The 23,465-nt window shown below is 41.0% G+C and overlaps 1 protein-coding gene across 1 annotated transcript; it reads right to left on the reverse strand.

Annotated features, from left to right (window-relative positions):
* Positions 1 to 1,248: 1,248 nt before the first annotated feature.
* LOC311264399 (homeobox protein DBX1-B-like) lies at positions 1,249 to 6,772 on the reverse strand. The gene is made up of 4 exons (XM_084365237.1): positions 6,370 to 6,772; positions 5,811 to 5,894; positions 1,959 to 2,161; positions 1,249 to 1,808 (listed from the first exon to the last, which is right to left on the reverse strand). The coding sequence occupies exons 1-4, from the start codon at positions 6,737 to 6,739 to the stop codon at positions 1,491 to 1,493; spliced, it is 975 nt and encodes a 324-aa protein (XP_084221363.1). The 5' UTR covers positions 6,740 to 6,772; the 3' UTR covers positions 1,249 to 1,490.
* Positions 6,773 to 23,465: the final 16,693 nt, after the last annotated feature.

Below are 23,465 nucleotides of genomic sequence, written 5' to 3' on the forward strand. Positions count from 1 at the left end.
GCATTTTTTTTTTAAAGTAGGAAGCGGGAATGGGATCAATAGGTGATTTTTAGTGGGTTGAACCGTGTTTAAAAACCCTGTGTAGACCCGCCAATTTTGGTGGAAAAGCGGCATAAAACACCTCTTAGAAACTATCAGTTGTATCCAAAGCACGACCGGGCAGAGCCAAAGTGAGCGCACCATCAGAACACCAATACATCAACTTCAGTACATCCAGTTTTGCACTAACTTGTGGAGTCCATGCAGCTCGAGTGCATGCTGTCATTAAAGCCCAAGAGGGACAAACCAAATACATTCATGGACATTTCAAAGATTCAACTTGTCACATTGCTGAGCTGGTATTGTCATTTGTAATAAAGATTTGGTATTTGTTTCGAATGTATGTCGGCTTCTGGACCCCACAGTACATCTAATACAAACACATCATACTGTAGCACACTGAACATTTGAAGTAATCCGCCCAGTATATCACCTCACATTAACACTGCAGCAGGAGCTGGTCTTATTATACAGGTGTGATTAATTTTCCTCTGCTGTTCAGCCAGGTGAGTGAACACTTCACTGATGAGCTGACCTCAGCTCATGGGAGGATGACATGTTCAGCCAGGATGACATGCAGCAAACATAGTTGAAAAATGTGGAAACAAATCTGCATCTGTTTGAACTGTGATGTTAAACCTAAATGTGCATTAAGCCTCAGATACAGCGGCCTCTGCTGGCATTCAGGAGATTTCCACAGGACACAGCAGCTGGGTTTGGGTGCAGACTAAAATCTGGGGACACAGCAGCTGGGTTTGGGTGCAGACTAAACTCTGGGGACACAGCAGCTGGGTTTGGGTGCAGTCTAAAATCTGGGCATACAGCAGCTGGGTTTGGGCGCAGTCTAAAATCTGGGGACACAGCTGCTGGGTTTGGGTGCAGTCTAAACTCTAGGGACACAGCTGCTGGGTTTGGGTGCAGTCTAAACTCTGGGGACACAGCAGCTGGGTTTGGGTGCAGTCTAAACTCTGGGGACACAGCAGCTGGGTTTGGGTGCAGTCTAAACTCTGGGGACACAGCAGTGGTGTCAGAGACACTGCTGAAAGTGTAACTGGAATGTTCCAGTAGTTTCATGTCAGCAGGATACTGAACATTAACAAAAAGCAAAAGAATACTTTTCAAGATTTATTTGAGAAAATATAAAGATTACAAAGTACAATTTTTATATTTAAACATTTCAATCTACAAAGATCTAAAAGAGCTCAGTCCACCTTATCCACTGTATATACATATACTGAACTACATATTAAAGCAATATAGACAACACTGTACAGAAACATGGCACTGAGGGGGAAAGGCTGAGAAAACACAGCTGTGTACTGTGCAGATTCTTCTGCTATTCACTTCCATTCACTGGTTTCTTTAATAACCCCTTATTGTGTCCCATCATCCTCCACAACTGACTCATTGCAATCAAGAGTAATCTGATTACTTAAGCCTCTATCAAGGTCTTATGAAACTGTGATTTCCTCACTGTCTGACTCTGAGAGCTCCGACTGTTTGCTGGACTCTGACGGGGAGGAAGGACTGTGATGATGATGGTGGTGGTGGTGGTGGTGAAGATGGGAACTCTGGCTGTCCAGCTGTGCTTGGCCGGTGGGTGCAGTCCTGTCCAGCCGGTGGCAGTAGGTGCTGCCTACATCAGTGAGGTCTGGGTGGGGGTTGGTTTTGGTGGGGAGGGTCTGCTGGCGACAGCCGCCTGTCGACAGCAGCTCTCTCTCCTTGGAGTTCCTCCATTTCATCCTGCGGTTCTGAAACCAGATCTTCACCTTCACAGGACAGAATAAACACTATCAATATGACTGACCGTGTTCAAAGCTGGCTCGGGCTACAGATGTCCCTGCAGGATCAGTTTTACATGCAATACACAAGGCAATATAAGAGCACTTGAGAATAATCTGTTTGTACTTGGTGTGTACCTGGGAGTCTTTAAGTCCCAGTTTATTGGCAAGTTTCTTCCTGTCCGGTTTGCTGATGTATTTCTGCTTCTGGAAAGTTCTCTCCAGGGCCTTCCTCTGGAGGTCTGAGAACACAGCCCGCCGCAGCATGCCCCTCCTGGGCTTCCCTCTGGGGGCCAGGGGCCATGAAAACGTCCCGGGGACAGGGACCACAGAGGAGGAAGCTGGAGGGACAAAACACAAGAGAGGAGAGATTTAAAGAGGAATCACATACTTAGCAAAAGTTTGATAAGTATGATTACTTAAGTAAAAGTGAAAGCCACCAATACAAGTATTACGTCAGTATAAGTCTTAAAGTGAAGTATCAGAAGTAGCAGTGAAAGTAAGTTACACATGTATGTATATACTGTGTTGACTAAATATTGTCCTGATTATTGTTTTTTTTTTTATCTGATTGCCAATAAAATAAATGAATTAGAAATGTGCCACTTTGGCTCTAATGCAACATGTAATCTTCAAAGTAACTAGTAACTAAAGCTATCAAATACATGTAATGGAGTAAAAAGTACAATATGTGCTGGCAAACTGTGGCAGAGAGGAAGTTTTAAATAGCAGAAAATGGAAATAGTCACGTGGAGTACAAGTGCTGTAAAAATTTTACAGTACTTGAGTAAATGTACTTAGTTACAATCCATCAGTGGTACAGCCGATAAAGTGAAAGCTGTTCTTTTACAATGAAATCCTGATTAACATGAAAATAATATTTGCAGGCATGTAAGGAGTGTTTTGGAGCTCTGAGTGAGGGTGACTCATGCTCATGATATCAGTTCAGAGTCATACGTCCATGCAGACGTTTCATTATCAGCTATTACACATTCAATTGTTAATCTTTTTGCGTCTCCAGGTTTATTCTTATCAGTCGGAGGCTGATAAAAACTCGACAGCACGGATGTTTTGTCGGATCAATTCATATACAACACGTTCATAAAATATGACTGTGCTGAGCAATTTGCAATGTCACCATCTTGTTTTATATTCAGTGACATCTGGATGCTGAGCTGAACGAATGGAGCTTTTTGGCACATCTGTCTTCTGTCATTCACACATTTACTGTTTGCCTTCAGCATGTCTAAAGAAAATCAATCATTCCATCGTAATATTTTCTTTTTTGTTGAATCATATCTTCTTGTTTCCGTCTTAGTTGGTCTGAATGGATACAGGGTTGAAGCTTGTATGCAGAATTAATCTGCTAAACTTGGATCTCTGTGTGTATATTCTGTGTCTGTCGGTGTTCTCGGAAAATCATCATCCCTTCTTGTTTCCATCATTGTCTCACAGGCTCCCTGATGCAGCCCATAATATACTTGTTCTGCCTGAAATCTGCCGTTTAAAGCCCAATTTGTCCAGCAGTGGAAACAGAGCCTATGCTAATGAGACGGGCTCTCCAAAGCTCGGCTCACACTGCCTCTAATGAAGCATGAAGGGGGTTTGTATAGGCTGCAAATGCATAGAGAAAGGTGATTGTGTTGTAATGAATTGAGTGGAAAAGGCCGTCGACAGGCCAGTATATTACAGGCCCATTAAAGACAGGTCAGTATAATGTAGAGCTGTTCCTAAAGCTCTAGAGGATACACAGAGCTGAGCGCTGTTCAGAGTCACATCCCTGCTCACAAGAACTCAGTCTGACCATATATTTTGTTGTGTTGATGAATGTTGGAAATCAATCCAATAAAATGAGTTCAAGCCTTTGAATTTAACAGAGAGCTTGTAAGAAACGCAAATCTTTGTGTGTGTGCGTACTTGAATGTGTGTGTGTGTGTGTGTGTGTGTGTGTGTGTGTGTGTGTGTGTGTGTGTGGTTTGGCTCCTATTGGTCATGGTGCTGGGAGCTTTGTGGGCAGGCAGAGGGGCTTGGTGGGAAAACGACGGCGCGTGAAGAGGCGCTGAGTTCCTGAGCTGGGAAGATACTCGCCTCACATTTAGACCATGACAAACGGCACTAATATATTTAGAGCGTGACAAACTGGACTAATTTGTAGATTAGGACAACTGGTGCTAATGTCAGCAGTCAGTGCGTCGCCTAAATAGGCCTTCAAATTGGCGGAGCTGATTCCATGCTGTCCGGGGCATTCCCATGCTAAAAGGCTGACGATGTCTCTGAGGCTCAGGCTGAGAGCTCACCATCGTCTCATCACATTTCAGTGACAAACACAAAACTTTTGGAACAAACTGGAAGTAAGCAGAACTGTGTGCTAGAAGTCCTACTGAGCTGGACCACAGACGTGTGCTCTGTGTGAAAGAGTTTAGAATCAAAGTCCAGTTTTATCAGTGAGTGAACTGACCCACAGAACGCACACGGTGCCACCAGGACTTACTCACATTTACAACAAGCTTGTGTCTTCCAAATGATTCTAATTTAAAGGACATGAATCAATCAATCCATTCTCCTTATTAACATGTATAAGCAGCCAGCAGTATGGAATGTAACTAGGTACATTTACTCAACTACTTTGTTTAAGTACTTGCACTTTACTAGTATTTCCATGTCCTGCTACTTTGTGCTTTTACTGTGCTACACTTTGAAGGCAGATATTGTACTTGTACTCTACTTCATTTATGTGATAACTTTAGTTACTAGTTACTTTGTAGATTGCATGCTGCATTTGATTTTAACTACAATCAGATTAAAAAACAGATTAAACAATCAGAAAAATGTGGATGATCAGATGTGATGATCCAGCAGGCTGATCCGAGCAGAATAACATGTTATCTCATTCCTCTGGACAACACAGTTAAATGATTTTTAGGGTGTAGAATCTGCCTCTGTATTTGTAAATGGGTGTGTATGAAGTACTGATATGGTCAATTAAAAACCTATGAATTACTTGTTGTGTAAGCGTATATTATAATAATAATCTATGGCTGTAAAATATTCCCAGGACAGCTGCAGCACATATTACTTGTATTTTGATGCTTAAGGACATTCAAATTCTGACACTTAAGACTTTTACTCGAGTATATTCGTACAGCTGACTTTCACTTTTACCAAAGTCATACCTTTACTCTGACTCAAGTATGACTGTGTACAACACTGGCAGCTAATCAGGGTAAAAAGAAACGTTAATATTTTTGGAAATGCAGAATATATCAGAGTTCTTTCACATTTGTTTGTAGCCTGACTAACACTGGGAGTGTTGTAAAGCTGTTTGTTTGCTCATCACTAAGATATCGGTGGTGCGGCTGAGGCAGAGGAAAATGAAATGACTGACTGAGGAGTTTTTCTTCCAGACCAAAGTACAGAAACTGAGCAATGAAAGTCAAAGTAATATAAGTAATTGTTCAGCCTTCAGTGTCTGCATCTGCAGCCTGCTCTTATTACAACAACACTTTATTCCACCTCATAAGAAGGAAACATTTCCTCTACGAACTCTCACTTGTTTTTTTTTACTTTAATTGCAAATTGGTCAAACTGCCCTTTGGTATGTGTTTATTATCAGTATTCATATGAGTATTAGTATTTAATGTTGACAGGACTGTAAAAGATGCATCACATTCAGATATCTGGGTTGTATTTATACTGTATTTGTGTTGTAATCTTTATCTTCTGATCTGATATTTCTTCTTTTATTTGTAACTATATGTGTTGTGTTTCATTGTAAAACCCTTTAGTCTGTTTGAGGATGGTACTGAGTTGTGAATAAGAAAAGAGGAATATTTTCTGATGTTAGCACCCAACACAAAGTGACACCTGGGTGTAATAAATGTGACTTTAGTGACGCCTTCCTCGCATAAAAAAGGGATGAAACCTTCACACATGAATCAGTTATGCATTATTTCTAAAAGTACTAATGTTAATATATGTAAGTCCACCAACCTGTGAAATACGAAGCTCTGATGAAAGGATGGAGGCTCCCGTCAAACAAAGGCAAAGGGAAGTTCTTAGTCTGAAAACTGTGGACTGAGGAGCAAGCAGAGAAGAACACAAAGACACTTCACATCTGGGCTGTTCCAGAGCAGCACAAATAACAAGTACACTAACACAACTGCCACAGTGACAAGGAGTCAGACCTGTGCCTCCAGACAAACAGCTGGTTACAGAGTATGAACTAGTACATGCTCAATAATTGTTTACTATATTAGCTATACTCAGTATTCTTCACACTCTATGTTTCAGTAATAGTGACAGAGTACGTCCATCTTTCATAACAACAACAAAATAATAATAGCAATAATAATAATAATAATAATGATGATGGTGATGATGATGATATTATTATTATTATTATTATTATTATTATTAATAATAATAATAATAATAATAATAATAATAATAATAATAATAATACTAAGACATATTGTGTATGATTCTCCTGTCCTGGCAGTAGCTGTAGTACAGTAATAAAGGATCATCACCAGTTCCTCTCCACACTCACCGCTCCGTGTGGACGGCGCCAGTATCGCGCTGACGCCGAACTTGAGGTAGCCGGAGTCGGCGCAGGCAGTCTGCGGAGAGCCGGGGCTGCTGCGGCTCGGGTGGCTGGAGCTCTGAGGCACAGACCGCTCTGTGCTGGGACCCAACGCCCGGGGAGAGGCGCCCGGCCCCGGGCTGAGCGGGAGAATGTCCCGAGGACTGCTGGAAGAGAAAGTCCGGTGTATATAGCTGACAGGCTGGCTTAACCGGAGGAGATCTTCTACTAGAAAGCCTGAAGGGAGTGACCGGGTCAGGGGCGAGCAGAGAGCCGCAGGGGGACGCAGCAAGCCCGGGTAGAGAGGAGGCGGCAGAGCGCTGCAGGGAAACATCATGACGGCGGTCCGACCCGGAAAGTTTGTGCTCAGATCCAGAGCAAGTTCAACAACACACACTGACTCTCTGCGCTCTCCTGGAGAGCTTTTATACTACCCCTGCACACACACACACACACACACACACACACACACACACACACACACACACACTGAGGCCCACGCGCACACGCACGCGCACAAGTGTCAGCCCTCAGGGATGCTGCAGGTCCTCTTCATGGAGCTCAGTGATCAGAGTTCAGGGCTCGGGATTGGTCAGCGGGGCTCTGATACCTCTGTGATTGGACCTCTCTGGAGCGGGTACAGGTCTGACTGTGGCTCTCTTATGGTTTGCCAGCAGCTGACACAAACATGTGCGGGACTAACAACATGAGACGGACTCAGACTGCAGTGGAGCTGTCACAGAGAACTGACCCAGAGCACAGAGTACTGTCTCATGAAGCCTCATGTGTTATTACCAGGGACAGACCAGAGATGGGCCCCTCCATATCTGGCCCCATACTCAACATGGTCCTGATTATCAGTGGGCCTACCTGTACTTGTCCTTGTACAGTATGTGAGGAGGTTATTCTATTCTATTCATTTTGACACTAAGATCTGTATTTTTACTGCGAGTGTGTTCGTCCCAAATATGAGTTATAGGCCTCTTTGATCACTAATGATTAACTGACCGGTTCCTGTGTCAAAGTAAAGAAGGCCCGTCTATAAGAAACAGGCACTATCAACCCGGCATTCACATGTGAATGATAACAAAAGTAGCTGTTTCCCAGAGTAATTCACTGTGTGAGAACATTCAGATCAAATGTTTGGAAGAAGAAACTTCATGAAAACATTTCAGCTTTGCTCCTTTTTTATTTTAGCTTACAGAAATATAAGTTACTATCATTATTATTGTTAATATTACTATTACTATTATTATTATTATAATTATAATTATTATTAGTAGTAGTATTAATGTTATTATTGTTATTATTATTATTATTATTAATAGTAGTAGTATTAATTCTATTATTATTAATAATATAACAATAATTAACAATATTATTAATTACTATTATTACCAGTATTATTGTTATTATTGTTATTAGAAGTAGAAGTCGTGTTATCACTATTGTTAATATTATCATTGTTATTTATTGTTTATTATGAATGTTATAATGATAATAATTATTTATTATTGTTGTTATTGTTATTATTATTTGTATTATTGCTGTTATTATTATTATTCTTCTTATTATTAGTAGTAGTCGTATTATTATTAATGTTCTTCTTCTTCTTCTTCTTCTTCTTCTTCTTCTTCTTATTATTATTATTATTATTTCCTTCCCAAACGGTGGCGCGCACACTAATGAAATGTAGCCTTGGCCTCGCGCTCCCTCTGATCCCGTTCAGCCTGAAGCGTCGGTCGGCCTCGCGCCCCGCTGACTGTCCCTCTTTGATCCGACATGCTGGCCTCACTGTGGCATCAGCTGAGGCCGGAAACATCAGTATGAGAGCATCATGGAGGTGTAGACACTACAGAGTGTAAAGAACAGCCTGAGGCTGAGAGGCCCATCATCAGCAGGCACATGTCCACCTGCAGGTAACCCGCTTCAGCTCGTTGCATCATCGTCATCATGTTGTGATGTCACCATCTACCCATCATTCATTCCGTCTACAAGTTAGGCAGAAAGGTGGCCGCTCAGCGTCAGATGATTTCCAGACAGAGGGACTTAAGTCAGCTTTGTTCTGGCCGCCTTTGATCACGCTGACTGTCTGAAGGTCCCCTGGTGACTTGAGTGTAAAATGAGTCAAAGTTCAGAAACACAGAGCACCCACTGCCCCTGAACGTCCCATGCTCACTTCAATGGACAAAGTAGTTCTTCAGTAGGCTGATGCTCAGACAGACAGGTGGCTGTTTATGTCCTGAGCTCACTCTGCTGCTCAAACACTCAGACTGGTCCTCACAGGCCGCCGTACTGTTTCTGAGCCGTGCCTACCTGCAGCCGGCTACACAGCAGCCAGGAGACGCAAAAACTGGGAAAATCTAACGCAATGTGTTTCTCCTAATTTAAATCACCTGAGGAATTACTGGAGTCATGTCCACCAGGTGTTGTGGTAAAATGTTCTGTTTCACTAAAATGACAAACTCACTAACTTTACATTCAAATGTAAAAACAACCAAAAAACACATCACATGGCTCCATACAGCTCATCTGCTGTAATCCAAGTCTCAAGGAGCCCTGAGAGGCCAAACCCTTTTTTAAGTCAAAATCGTCCCTGTAGCACCTCGTCTGAAGTGGGTGCACAAGCTCGACCGCACGTTGAGGTTGTAAATTATGTCTTTTCAAATCAGACTAGGGATACACTGTACGATGGACCCATTTGATATTTTCTTGGTTGTTTTTTCAGCTTTAAATCAAGTCTCCATCTGCTTCAGTTGTTCAGGAGAAGGTTTTGTTGTGAAGCTCCAGAAATGTTTTGCGGACTGCGAGACTTTCCATCAGCGTGGGGTCAACAGATGATTTATTTATTAAATGATCCTTTCATGTCAATAACATTGGAGCAAGAGTGAGAAAATACATTTGTTTCAGAAGCAATAGGCTACATGGAAGATGACCTTAGCAGCACGTGCTCAAATGCCATTAGTCACAGGTCTTATCGCGGCCCTCGGGGACTCACATCCCTCAAGTCCCGGACCAAATCTTCTTTAAAAGCTTCTTTGTTCATCGCTCACCTTTGTCTTTCTGACGTCCATCCACCACAGCTTATAAGCAGAGCACCACCACAGTGACACATTGTCCCGGGCCAGGCCATAACAGCTGACTTGTTTCATAAAAAAAGTTTACGCTTCTCTGTTTTTAGGAAAAGGTCAAAGGTGAGTATGAAATCTAAAATATCTACAACACAGAGTTGAAACTAGTTTTTACAGCATTATTCATAAGTAGCCAATTTGCAATATAGCTGTATCTTTTACACTGTCAGTGAAGTTCACCTGTTGGTTCAGTTTTGCTGAGTGGTTGAAATACAGTTGGCAGTGTAGAAATGTGCTCAACAACAATCACTAGAAAGAAAGAAGATAAATGAGCAGTGTTGACGCCTTCTGACAGAAAATGAAAAGAAGGGTAACAGATATTTAAATAAATTAACAACATCTAACATCTCTCTCAAATGATTTGCGAATAAACAAACCTAACAGAAAAAGAGAAAAAAGCAAATGAAACAGTGTCAGTTTACTCGATAGACCAAGTCATTGTGCTCAGAATAAAAGGGCGACTTCACAGATATAATCTGTCTGTGTGGGCTCTCCCTGGTGCCCACACGCTCCAGCATCCTGCTTTTACCCAGAAGGAGGGAACCATAGTGAACAGGGGGACTCATTTCTGTCACTGAGCTGAGAGAAAGCTCTTATCATACTGAGGCCCAAATCTATATGCATTTAAATGCACCTCATTTTGGTATAATGTTGTCGGCATCATGATGACATGAGCTACTCTTTAACAAAAGGAACCAATCAGTAAATGTGCGACAGATCTTCTGAGTGGCAGTCCTGCCGGGAAATACGCCGCCTTAAACAAGAGAGAGAGAGAGAGAGAGAGAGAGAGAGAGAGGGGGAGAGAGAGAGAGAGAGAGAGAGAGAGAGGGAGAGAGAGAGAGAGGAGAGAGAGAGAGAGAAATTGTTGTGTTCAAAGCATTTTATTCCTTCAGAAAATCCCTCTATTGTATTGAAGTGGAGCAGATGGTTCTCTGGGAGGGAATATGGGCATCAGCAGAACTAATTTCTCCTCCTGGTCCGACTGACAGACCGGCCTGTCGCTCGATTCTTAACCAGTACAACAGCTGTGGGTGAATTAAACACCAGTTAAGACTCATTTTAAAGCTATTAGCCTCTTGAAGTCTGACAACATGAGCCCTCCCCACCGAACTCCCTGAATTGATTACACATGCAAAGTGGGGAAAACAACTGAGGCTGTGTCTATGGTGATGTGCTAACTAGTTAAGACTCATGTCAATGCTCTAAGCCTCCAAGTCTTAACCAATATGTCGCCAACAAACACAGTGACAAAATGAGGATAAACACAATCTGAGTGAGTGCATGACAGAGAAGAACACATGGAGTCATCGGTCTTTTCAAAAAGATAAAGGGGAGAAAGGTTCTACATGAAGCTGTGTCCTGTATGCTTCCCTCCAGCTGTCGTTCATATAGGCACCAGGAACACTGACAATAGCTCCCATTAAGATAAAAGCTATGATGAAACAATTATTGTTGTCAAATTAAAGTAATTAAAGGGGAAATGTGTCGATGTGAGCTTAAATAGACTGAACACTGATGCAAACACTATGACTGAGCAATGTAGAATTGTAGAATTTCTGTGATCATGCTGTTTCAGAACCGGATATTTAAAGGCCAACACAGATGGGGAGACCTGGGATGAAAGAAAAACTCAAGAGATGAACCAGCACACTGTCATATTTGTTTCATCTGAATCAGTACAGAACAGTGTTGGATCAAAGTGTCTGACTGACGTTACATTTCCTATAGTCTGCCAGCTTTCATCTATTCTTCTTCTTTAGTTTTTGTGCGTCACTTAGGCGACAGTGTAGGGCTGTCAGATTTTCACTACATGATTATCGTGGCCAAACAAATTCACAATAATGATATTATTCTTCTTCTTAGTATTATTATTATCATTATTATCACAATATCTGTAGAAAATTTGAAAACATGCCAGCAATTAAATCTGTCTTTAACTTTGTTTTCTGCATGTTTTGTGTCTTTTTTAGCAAATAAATGACCCTTAAAATTGAGTGTAGCGAGTCTGTCCCCATTACTGTGAAGAAAAGTGTACAAAACCAGCAGTTACTATCAAGTACTCGGTTTCTAGTGAAGAGGCAACCAGATGAGCTCATGTACAAGAGATGCACTAGGGAAAACATCTTCGCTTGATTATTCAGACGATATTATCAAATGTGCATTATTAAACCAATATCAATATGTGAATAATTACATCACGCTTTTCGTGAATATCGCGAGGTTGCGACACCCCTACCACAGCAGTATAAGTGCAGCTGATAGAAAGCAAACAAAGCTGAGCAGTACCACTGAAAACATACAAGTTAGCAACTGTATAAAAAGTGTTTGTTTTTTACTTACTTCATTATTATTTTATGATAACCATCATTAATAAATGGTACATTTCTAGTTGCTGTAACAGACAAAGAAATGCTTTATAAAGCATTTATTTAGACATGGTAGAGGTTCATAAACATCAGGTGCAACTTTATAATAGCCATCCAAATACTGTTTATAGATGAACCACACCGTATTATTATTAATAAAAGGTATCATAACTAATGCACCAAGTGTTAGCTAAGTGGGCTGAGCAATATCAACAGTGTTGGTTGCATTCACTGGATAAAGCTGCTAACCTATCTAAGAATGACTGATGTGGTGCACCAGTCAGTGACTCTGAGAAAGACAATCTGCCTCCTGTTACTTTGGAAGAGGTAGAGGGACCATGGACAATATTAAACATACATGTTGCCATGTGATGTATTGAACCAGAGTTAGCTTAGAGCTAATTTACATCGGCAGTATTGTTAATACTAATATTAGTATTAGTATTAAGTAGTAGTATTAATTAATATTAGCTTAGTAGTAGGTGGTGACAGGGATCATGGGACATGGAGTAAGATGGAAAAACATCAGTTGCAATTACAGATTAAACAATGTCTTAATAAAGGGTTTATAAAGCATTTATAACAGTGAATAACTATTAACTAAAGTTTAATTAACTATTCATTTACCATTCATTAATGATGGTTACTATAGAGTGTTAACACTATTATTACAAATATGAATATGAGAGAATGAATGCAGTATTTGTGTACAGATATAAAAGTCCCATGTTTGAAGTTATAATAGAGTGGTCCGAGCTAATATGTCACTGTGGAACTACTGTATCCTGAGTGAACACTCGGCTCAGTGTGTGGAGAGCCAATACTATCTAATGCCTCCTCTCTCTGCCTCACTCTTCTTTGTACCCTCTCTCTCTCTCTCTCTCTCTCTCTCTCTCTCTCCCTCGGCGGAGCATCTGTTTCCAGGCAGTGTGGAACAGAGTGGATTAGTGGGGCCTTCGCTGTCGAAGTGCGGCGACGAGCATTAAAGCCATATTAACTTTCCATTAAACATCACCTCGCTCTGTCGAGGGAGAGAGAGACACAAGCCCTGGGATAAAGCTCCTCTGAGAGAGAGAAGGAGTGTGTGTGTGTGTGTGTGTGTGTGTGTGTGTGTGTGTGTGTGTGTGTGAGAGAGAGAGAGAGAGAGAGAGAGAGAGAGAGCGAGACCCTCAGTGCACCTGTTCCTTCAATGTACAGTTTTGGAAAGAAAATGCAGAACAAAATACTTTGTATTCAAACATCAAACTGTGAATATCACTCAGATACACATTTCATAACAATATTCATTCTATTTTTTTTTTCTGAAATCTTTATAAAATATATGTAAGTTCATAAAAGAATATGTTGATTCCCTCTGAGGGATTAGGTTAGACCAACTGTACTTCCATTTTTTTAAGTATTATTCATCTGGGTGACAATATCTTTACTTTTACTCAAGTATGACTTTTGGGTACTTTTCAGTTGAAGAAGTTTATTCACATGCTTTTTAGCTGCATTGGACTAAGGAATGGAAATGTCCATCTGTGGGACAGTCCACTACTCTGGTCCCGAACAAAACATCTCAACAACTAGTGGATGGATTACTGTAACTTGTTGCACAGATATTCATGGTCGCCACAGGATGAACCAGCGAGTAAAAAATGTCACTTATTCTGTGAAATATTTCAACCTCTGGTGACTTTTCATTCTAGCGCCACCATCAGGTATAAATTTTAATGTGTCCAATACTGCAAAACCAAGAACATTCTCATCAGCTTCAGCTGTACTTTGTGTTTACTGTTGGTTAGCTTATGCTAAGATGGTGAACATGGTATACGTATTATATGTACCTGCTTAACATGAACAATGTTAGCATGCTAAAGTTAGCATTTAGCTCAAAGCACAGGCTCACATTGCTACTAGCACGTCCGCAGATTCTTAGTTTTGTTACTATTCATTAGTACACGGCTGAAATAAGTATCTGGTACAGATAATGTACTTTTTACTGGTTTGATATAAATGATTGGTAAAATGTATCAATATCTGCGCTCGTGATGAAGGAAAATCCTCTTTGGGTAGCTGACTGAAGTTCATTCATTCAGGTTTATGAAAAAAACGTTTGGTTTTGTGCCCCTTGGGACCATCAGTAATCAACTTCAGTATTTCATGTTTAATGTTGAGTGACAAATAATTTTCCGATCCTGTTTGGATTGTGTCGTGAATGACACATATGATGTTTGTCAATTTAAAAGATCATTTTTCAACTCAAGAAAGTCACTGTTTGTCATAAGTAAGGTAAAATACCATCTAGTTTGGTGTGAAAACGCTCAGAGAACCACATCATCTCACTCAATATATGTCACCAACATCAACATGGCTGCTGCCTTAGTGCAGAAGAAGTATTAAAAAGGTGGAAATACAAACAAATCTGGTCATATTGACAGCTGCAGTTACAGTAAAGGACAGTCAGTCAGATCTTTGAGCTGCTAACATACAGGACCGACTCCACAAGGTTTCAGTTTTGAGTTAAGTTGAACGTCAGACGAGACAAGGTCACTTATGCAGCTGATGGGTGTGTATTCTTTTTTAATTATGTATTTTATGTCATATACTTGAGAAGTTTTATTACAAACTGTGACTTTCTTGAATTGAAAAAATATCCTTTAAATTGACAGACATCATACGTGTAGTTAATGGCCCACTGTACTACTGTACATATTTTTTCTGAAATGAGGTCCCATGGTGGTCCACGCCTCTCTACAGATCATTTCTTTGGTAGAACAGATAATTTAATTTATTAATTTTAATTGTACTATTTTTAATCCCACAATGGGAAATTCTTTTTTGCAGACACAGATAAAGGTGGACTCACATATCCCTACCATTCACCATGACACTATCACTCATTCTAAATACCAATGTAGTTATTTTCAAACATCCATCAGTTGTATGTCTGGGACCTTTTGCACTGACAGACTAGCAATCCTATAAAGAGTCACTCAGTAAAAGTTTAAAATGATACAAATCAAACCATATTACAAAAACAAGGCCTTGACTTTATTCTAGAATAGAATATATTTTAGAACATGTTTTTTTTTTTTTTAAGTTTCCTCGGCCTTCAAGTAGAGCGAGACGACAAGTACAGATCCCTGGAATAAAATACTCCCTTGCCAGTGAGCAGCCCCATGAATTTTCATCAGGCAGTGTGAGAGTGTGAGAACATCCTCAGCATATTGAATTCTTACAATAAAAGTAAAACTTGACCAAAGCGATTAGCTCGTGTTGCTGACAAATATGAGAAATTGCTTGCCTCAGTGTCCCCATCATAGCCTCGGGACACTTGTGACATAGAGCACGCTCACTGAATGCTCATTAGTTGTAGATTGGTCATGGGAGCTCAGAGCAACACATCGCTGTGCTAACAATCTTTCCCATTATAAGAGCTTCCATTCTTCCATTCACAGCCCATTCTGCCCTAATCTTATTGGAGTCTCATAACGTTCTGCGGCCCTTCAGCGGGAGGCTTAAAGCACCTGGCAGGTTGTTAAGAGGGGAGCTTGTAAATGCCTGTGGTTAAAATGGGTTCTGGGGCCCAAACACAAGCCAAGCACTGCCGGGGAAGAGGGGAGGGAGACCGATTTGGTTGTCAAGTCCAGTTTACATTTTTGTCAGTTTTGTCAGTGGAGTGGTGGGGAGAGAGTAAGTGAAACCTGTTGCTTCAGTTTACTTCTGTTGTGTTCTTGTGCTATTCAGATGGTGCTTTGGATCAGCTCTCGTCTCAGAACCAGAGGAAACTATATTAAACGCTGTGGACGACGGGTAGTCGCCGCACCAATACATTCATATTTTTTTTTACAGCAAATGATTAAATGACTCAATATCTTTAAACAGCAGTCATACAAAATATGCTGCATATGAGGTCAGAGCCTGGACGCCAAACTTTTACTGCTAAAATAAACATTTCAAACGCGAGTTGTCTGACTGAACTCAAAACACTAGAAACTTCTCTGGAAGCCTTGCTCAACAGTATGTCAACAGTATATTTTTAATTGAGTCTGCGGTCCCTGTGGACCAAAGCAGTATGAGCACCGCTGCCTGGCTATTTATGTTTTACACAATTTTTTCTCCTTTAAACCCAGCTGTTTGCTGGGTGCATGATGATGTGTATCTATTTTTGGCTATGTAAGATTAATAACTTTAATATGAAGATGGTTAAACCAAGTAAACTTTGTTTTAGTGCTGTACCGCAAGATTACAGAGGAGCTCCTTCCCTCAGACTTCACGGAGACTTTATCCTCATTCAACCCAGATAAGTCCGAATTCAACCCAGTGAGAGGCATTAAAGCTAGGGTTGGTAAGTTATGCTACATGCATTTTTGTTGTATTTGTAGAAAATCTCTTAATATCACTGACAGATAAAAGAAAAAGGCTGTCTGCCTGTGCACACTCACTTTGCACTCCACGGGGCTCCGCACATGTATAGCTGAAGCTGTTAGCGAGCTAGTGGCACAAGAATGTCTGAAAAAGTGCATATTATATTATATTATATTATATTATATTGAGACATTGCCAATTTAACTTATTATTTTTGCTGTCTACACAGTAAATGTCAATCAAAGACGCAGTCATTAACATGAGAGTCTTGTTATTCATGTGTGAGCCATTTCCCTGTAAATCTTTTTTTAAATTTTATTCAGAATAATGAAGTATTACTGAAATATTACTACCCATGATAGTGTACAGATACAAGTGATGAATGTAGAATTCATAATAGCTATAGCTGTGTGTAATGGTCATGTGCAATGAGAGTTCTTTCTCATTGTTGTGTAACAGGTCTAATAAGTGGTGGAGCAGTCGAGTATGAATATGTAAGCAAGTAGTTCAGGGTGTTTCTATGTACAGTAAGTTTATGGCTAACTGTGGGAGTGGAAATGAGGCTCTTGCACGTGTCCATTCCAGCACTCCAGGACTCTCTATGAAGACCAGGTGGAGTTCCAGGAGTGATGAGAGTCACCAGGACAACAGGCCTACCTGTTGGGGCTGAATGTAATGGGAGCTTTTCCAATTCAAAATACACATTTTGACAACTATACCCCTAGCACTCCATTGCACTGCTATTCCTACAATCAACATAAATTGGTCATTAATGCAGTAGTGGATCATCAATGACTGAAATCATCCCCTATCAGCCTAAACCTGATTTCACTGGGGTCATCCTGGCATGTAAAATGTGCATACTGACTCAGCAGAAACTTCAGTCACTCACACAAACATCACAGAATTTCTTTACACATAGACTTCCTGTCTTAGTGCTGTGTGTATATCATTATATCAATAGCTATTCATCTCCATGGCTAGCTTGGGGCCTTTGGATAGTTCAGAGGGGATTTTGTTTTAGCTCGGGGGTTTTCAGAGAGCCTGGGGAAGCACCTTGTCCAAAGGCCTGGATTAAGCCAGGCTGGTGGGTTGAGCATAGGGTTGAGGGCAGAGACTGAGAGCTAGCTGAGGTGAAGAGACCAAGGTTAGTGCTAGGCCTGAAGATGAATAAGGCCAGTCTTATTTCTGAGGCGGGCTGAATACAAGGACGCCAGCGCAGCACTGCATGGCTAGCAGGTATTGAGGCGGGCCACGCCACATAATTGGATTGAACGCTGGCCACGGTATTTATGTCACTTCTCGTCTTGTCAATCCCATAACAGGCATGGCAACGGCGTGGGGATCTCCCATGGTGACGGGACTTTGCCTTATTCAGATTGAAAGGAGAGAAAAGAGCCAAGCCTCATTTAATTCACGTTTAATTCTCACTCAAACCGTTTTAAGGGCTGATGTTATTTGCATAACAGGGAAAAAGGGACTCTGCCTTTTCAGTGTCCCTGTGTGTGTATGTGTGTGTGTGAGAGAGGGAGAACAGGAACAGTGTTGTAATTGAAAGTGTATAGTAGGCTTATATATGCATATGCTGAGGGACAAGCGTTCTCACACGGATCAGCAGACAGAGAGATTCTATTGCAGAACACTCATGCGTACCGCTGTTTATCCACAGATTCAAATCATTTATGTGATGGCATTTCTACTCAGCGGGACACAGTTACATCTCGCCATTGTTAGATCTCCACATAATTACACAACTATTTTGCCACAGAACCTATCTTTTAATCAATGTGTTATTGAATAAAATTAATCCCATTCACTAATTTAGCAACAAGTGTATCTGCTTTCATGATTCCGAGATGCATGAAAATGCAGTTTCAGAATTAATTTGTTAGCTAAAACTAAAATGATCTTTTTACAGAATTTGATCATGGGATACATCGAAATATAAGAATAAACTAAAGTATCATCAATATCACAATCAACAATTATGACACTAACACTGTATGAGTAACAACTGGTGCAGACATAAAAGACATCCAGACAGAGGCTGACCAGCTGTGTTGCAAAAGGCCTAAAACATTGAAACATTTAAAATACATGAACGAAATGCATAATATAAAAGTATTTTAATAGTTGAATCTTTAAATGCATCTTCTATGAAAAAGCAAAATAAATATTTGTATATCTAATGAGAGAAGCTTCTTCTGGCACAAATTGACAAAGATCTAGTGACATCCACTGAAGGGAGCAGGGAGATTAGACCAGGGGGAGGTTGGGGGTTCAACTCCCCGACAGAGACAGTATCAAAGAATGTAACCTTATAAACCAATCTGCCAGCATCAAAAAAGTGGCGGCATTAGTCAGCTCTGGATCAGTCATATAGATCATAGTCTTCCCTGTATGGAGCGTCAGTCTGGTAAAACCCTATATCTTAAGTACCTGTCAGAAATGACAGACAGGAATGCAGCTCAATAAGGAAAGGACAGCTAAAAGCTGTGGGTAAAGTGAGTGCTGTAAAAATCAAACTAAACATTAACAAATGCCCCAAAAAGAATTGGACTTTGCCTTGTTCATCAAGCTACTGCATAAGTGGAGTAAATGTTTAACCTGTTTAAAGAAGTTGAAACTATTCATTTGACTTTGGAAAAACGTTCTTGTAAAATAAACACAAAACACAATTTACTGACCAATTGAATTTGTCATGGTTGCAGAATGGTGAGGAACCAAATGCAGACACTGAGTCAGGCAGGTTGAAAAGTCCAATTACAAAAATATGAAATCCAAAAAAATCACAGACCACAAAGTCTCAAAACATCGGAGGAAAGGGGCGACTGGGGATTTTGGGTGAAAGGCAGAGGGGCTGGGAACAAGGAGGTTACATTAAATCTGGACACAGTGTTGGAGCCCCATTCATTCCTATGAAAGCTGCTCAGTGGCATTTTGGAGCCAAAAAAGTTAGACTTCCGGGCTATGAAAATACCTGGATCTTCCGTGTTGTGTGGCCCATAGAGAGTGTGCACTAGAGACTACTGCTGACCGGCTAACTTTCTGTTTAGCACCCGGCTAACTTGATTGGGTATAAAATAATTTAATTGTGCGGATCTTCTAGACTTTCCAAATGTCATTGGACCGAATGGCTCAAATTATGACAGTGAAACGAGTCATTTCACAGGGGTTGTGACACTTGAAAAAATGTATCCATCGGTTAACAGCCACTTCTTTCACAATGTAAGCTTATGGGAAAAAGTCTTTTTGGGCTGCAGTGCACCACGTGACGATGTAATTACACGGTTTGGCCACTATGAAAACTATCGTCAAAGCATGGCACTCGTCCTTGGGTAATGGCTGGAATTCAGGGAAACCAGGAGGCAGGGCCGAAGGACCAAACAGACCAGGGGCATCATTCATAAAACTGTACGCAGGATTCACGTCAAAAGGTGTCATACGGATGAAATATAGAAAGTGATGGACAAAAATATTCTGATTTATTAAAAGGTGCACGCACATCCTATGTCGGCGCACCTTTTGCAAGCTTCATGGAACGCTCACAGTTGCCTATAAATAGTTAGTGAAACACCCCCAATTAATATTCATTCATGCTGATGGCATGAAAATGACCATGGAGAACTGATGAAACAGTTGGTAGACACAGTGTGGACATCACAAATGCAAAAACATCTGTTGAGTTGCAACATCTGACAGATGCTGCTGGCTTAGAAATTAAAAAAAGAAGTTGCCCGACATAAAAGTAGACACCAAAAGCTCACAGCCATGGTGTGGTGGAACAAGGACACGTAGTCCAAACATCTTGTTGAGAAACTGGCAGGAATTAACAGAGAATCCCTCATGAGTGCAGTCAGGGTGGAGCAGGACACAGATGTGAAAGACGCACCATGACTCAGGTATCGTCATTAATGTAGAGCATTAAATTAGCAAATATCCCTCACCACTCATCAGATGTGCCTCTGCCCCTCTGCCTACCATACACCTCTGCATCAGAGTGAGGGACGAGGAAAACGGCGTTCAACACACCACTCAACCATTTTAGGTATATGGTCTTACTAATTCCCCTGCTGTTTCCAGAACTTGGTCAATGATATGCTGAGGGACGTGATAGGATGCCTTGTTTTTGTCTATCTAGATGAGGACGTTCAAAGGACTCTGAGACTCATCAGAAACACCTTTGTCGAGCCAGGAGGGCCTTGTGCTTTGTTAGATTCAATATCATACTCACTTATCAAACTTATTGTTCAGGGATTATCAAGCCTAATGTTCTCTCCCATCAGTTCACCGCCCACCATTACCAACCTCCCTTGTTCCCAGGAAGCGCTGCTGGGTGCATCGTCTTCATATATTGGACCTCTCGCTTGTATGTGATTTCCATGCCTTCCACCTAGACAAGCTGTTACCTGCTAAGCCCTCTACTTCCCATCCTGTTGACTGTATGAGTGAGACGAGTGTGCTGAAGTCAGAACATAGCTCCACCAGCTGCAACCCTTTCAATAATCAAGACCTCTACAAATACTCAGTGAGTCTACACTTCTAATCTTTTTGGCCAGCCATCTAGTTATCCTGTTGTTGCCTGTTATCTTTGGCCTGATGCTTTATTTCTCTTTTCCCTGCAGTTCCAGCTGCTCTGACTTTGGTGATATTGAAGGAGCTAGAGCTCAAGGTGCGATGTCAGGAGGTAAAGCTCGGCTCTGGTGTGCTCCAGACCAATCTAACCCTTGCCTTTAGTAAAATGATAGGCAGCCATCTTTGATGTTAGTAATTGCACCTGTGCTTTTTCTGCGACAATATGCCAAAATGATTGTTGGGAAATAAGCCTGATGACGTTCAAGGTCTATTTAACTGCCATGCTACAACACATTGTTTGTACAAGGAGATGTAAGTTGTAGTCCCTTCATGCTGCACACACACACACACACACACACACACACACACACACACACACAGGAGCTTGATAGCTGAAGGCTCTGCCTCCCATTCTACTTTTGGAGACACTAGGAACCACAAGTAATCAGAATGAGAATCAGAATCAGAAATACTTTATTGATCCCCGAGGGGAAATGCATTGCAGCTGCTCCCATTCAAAGTCCAGAAATATGCAGAAAAAAATAAAAATAAATAATAATAATAATAATAATAATAATAATAATAATAATAATAACAATAATAATAATAATACAAACTATATATAAGCAAGAACAACAAAAACAGAACAAAAATACAAGAAATATACATTCTACTAGAATATATCTATATATACGGTGTAATAAATAATGCTACAGTTGAAAATATATGGGTTATTGCACATTGTTTGTCTTAATTAACCCTGCATCCTGAGAGCGCAGCGTCTGAGTGGAGTAATAGGGTACTATTAGGTCTTTAAGATGTGCTGGTGCCTGGCCATTAAGGGTTTTGTATGTGAGGAGGAGGATTTTAAATTCTATTCTGGATTTTACAGGAAGTTGTTTAGGGCTCAGCGCAATAACCTCTGTTCTGTCTGAGTTTAGAAGCAGAAAATTGCAGGTCATCCATGTCCTTCAGACATGCCTGACGTTTAGCCAACTGATTGGTGTCATCTGTCTTAATGGATAAGTATAATTGTGTATCATCTGCATAACAATGAAAATTAATGGAGTGTTTTCGAATGATATTCCCTAAAGGAAGCATATATAAAGTGAATAGTATTATTCCGAGCACAGAACCTTGTGGAACTCCGTGTCTAACTTTTGTACACTTGTACAAACTGAGATAGGTCTCAGTTAAACAAATAGGAGTTGAACTAGCTCAATGCAGTTCCTTTAGTTCCAATTAAATGTTCCATTCTTTGTAAAAGAATGTGATGGTCAATAGTGTTAAAAGCTGCACTAAGATCTGATAAGACTAGCACAGAGACAAGACCCACGCCAGATGCGTCTAAGAGATCCTTTGCAACTGTAACCAATGCTGTTTCGGTGTTATGATGCACCTGATTGGAAATTCTCATTCTCATCAGTCTCTTCAAAGCTATTGTTATGTCGAAAGACACATAGCTGATTGGCAAGAATCTTAGAGAAAAAGGGACCGTTGGATATGGGTCTAATGAAAGTTGGCTAAAACCTCTGTCAAGTGTTGGCTTTTTAAGAAGCGGTTTAATTACAGCTACTTTAGAGGACTGTGTTACATATCCTGTTAATAGGGACAGATTGATCATGTCGAGTATAGAAATGCTAAGTAAAGGTAAACTTTATTAAGCAATTTACTTGGGATTGGGTCTTACAGACACGTTGATGGTTTAGATGAAGAAATCATTGAAGTTAGCTGGTGAAAGTCAATGGTAGACAATAATTTTAGATATAGCTCTGGTTTTATAGCTGTTTCTGAGGTTTCTGTGTTAGAGGCTAAATTGGTACTGTATGGTTGGTCGAGGGTTGGAGGCAACAATGAGGCTCTTTAACTGTTCAGCAGGTTCTTTTATTTTCCTTTTCAGCACTGGAAGTGTGCAGCATAGTTACAATAGTGATCAGCTTGGCCGAAACCGATGAAACAAAAAAATAAAAAACTAACTTTGTTGAGCTTTCCCTCAACTCTGACCAGTCGCCCAGTCACTGCTGCTGAAAAACACCCCCAAAGCATGATGCTGCCACCACCATGCTTCACTGTTGGGATGGCATTGGGCAGGTTAGGAGCGGTGCCTGGTTTCCTCCAGACATGACGCTTAGAATAGAGTGTCCTTTAGGCGTTTTTTTTGTAAACCTTCACTGAGGAGAGGCTTCCGTCTGGCCACTCTGCCATGAAGCCCAGATCGGTGTAGTGTCGCAGTGATTGTTGTCCTTCTGGAAGTTTCTTCCATCCACACACAGAACCTCTGGAGCTCAGCCAGAGTGACTATTCGGTTCTTGGTCACCTCTCTTACCAAGGCCTTTCTCCCCCATTTGCTCAGTTTGGCCTGGCAGCCAGCTCTAGGAAGAGTCCTGGTTGTAATAATCTTCTTCCATTTAAGAATTATGGAGGCCACTGTGCTCTTGGGGCCTTCAGTGCAGCAGACCTGTGTTTGTAGCCTTCCCCAGATCTGTGCTACACGCAGTCCTGTCTCTGAGCTCTGCAGGCAGTTCCTTTGACCTCATGGCTTGGTTTTTGCTCTGATATGCATTGTCATCTGTGAGACCTTATATAGACAGGTGTGTGCCATGTCCAAGCAATCAAAACGATTTTAGCATAAGGCTGC

This window comes from Pagrus pagrus, assembly GCF_965226575.1.
Source record: "Pagrus pagrus genome assembly, chromosome: 10".
NCBI classification, from domain to species: domain Eukaryota; kingdom Metazoa; phylum Chordata; class Actinopteri; order Spariformes; family Sparidae; genus Pagrus; species Pagrus pagrus.

Excerpts from the sequence above, each read along its gene's own strand:
- LOC311264399 (XM_084365237.1), bottom strand. The coding sequence starts at position 6,739 with ATGATGTTTCCCTGCAGCGCTCTGCCGCCTCCTCTCTACCCGGGCTTG. Across the intron at positions 5,895-6,369 it reads GGCGCCGTCCACACGGAGCG|TCCACAGTTTTCAGACTAAG; the intron begins GTGAGTGTGGAG and ends CTTGCTCCTCAG. Across the intron at positions 1,809-1,958 it reads TGGGACTTAAAGACTCCCAG|GTGAAGATCTGGTTTCAGAA; the intron begins GTACACACCAAG and ends TGTCCTGTGAAG.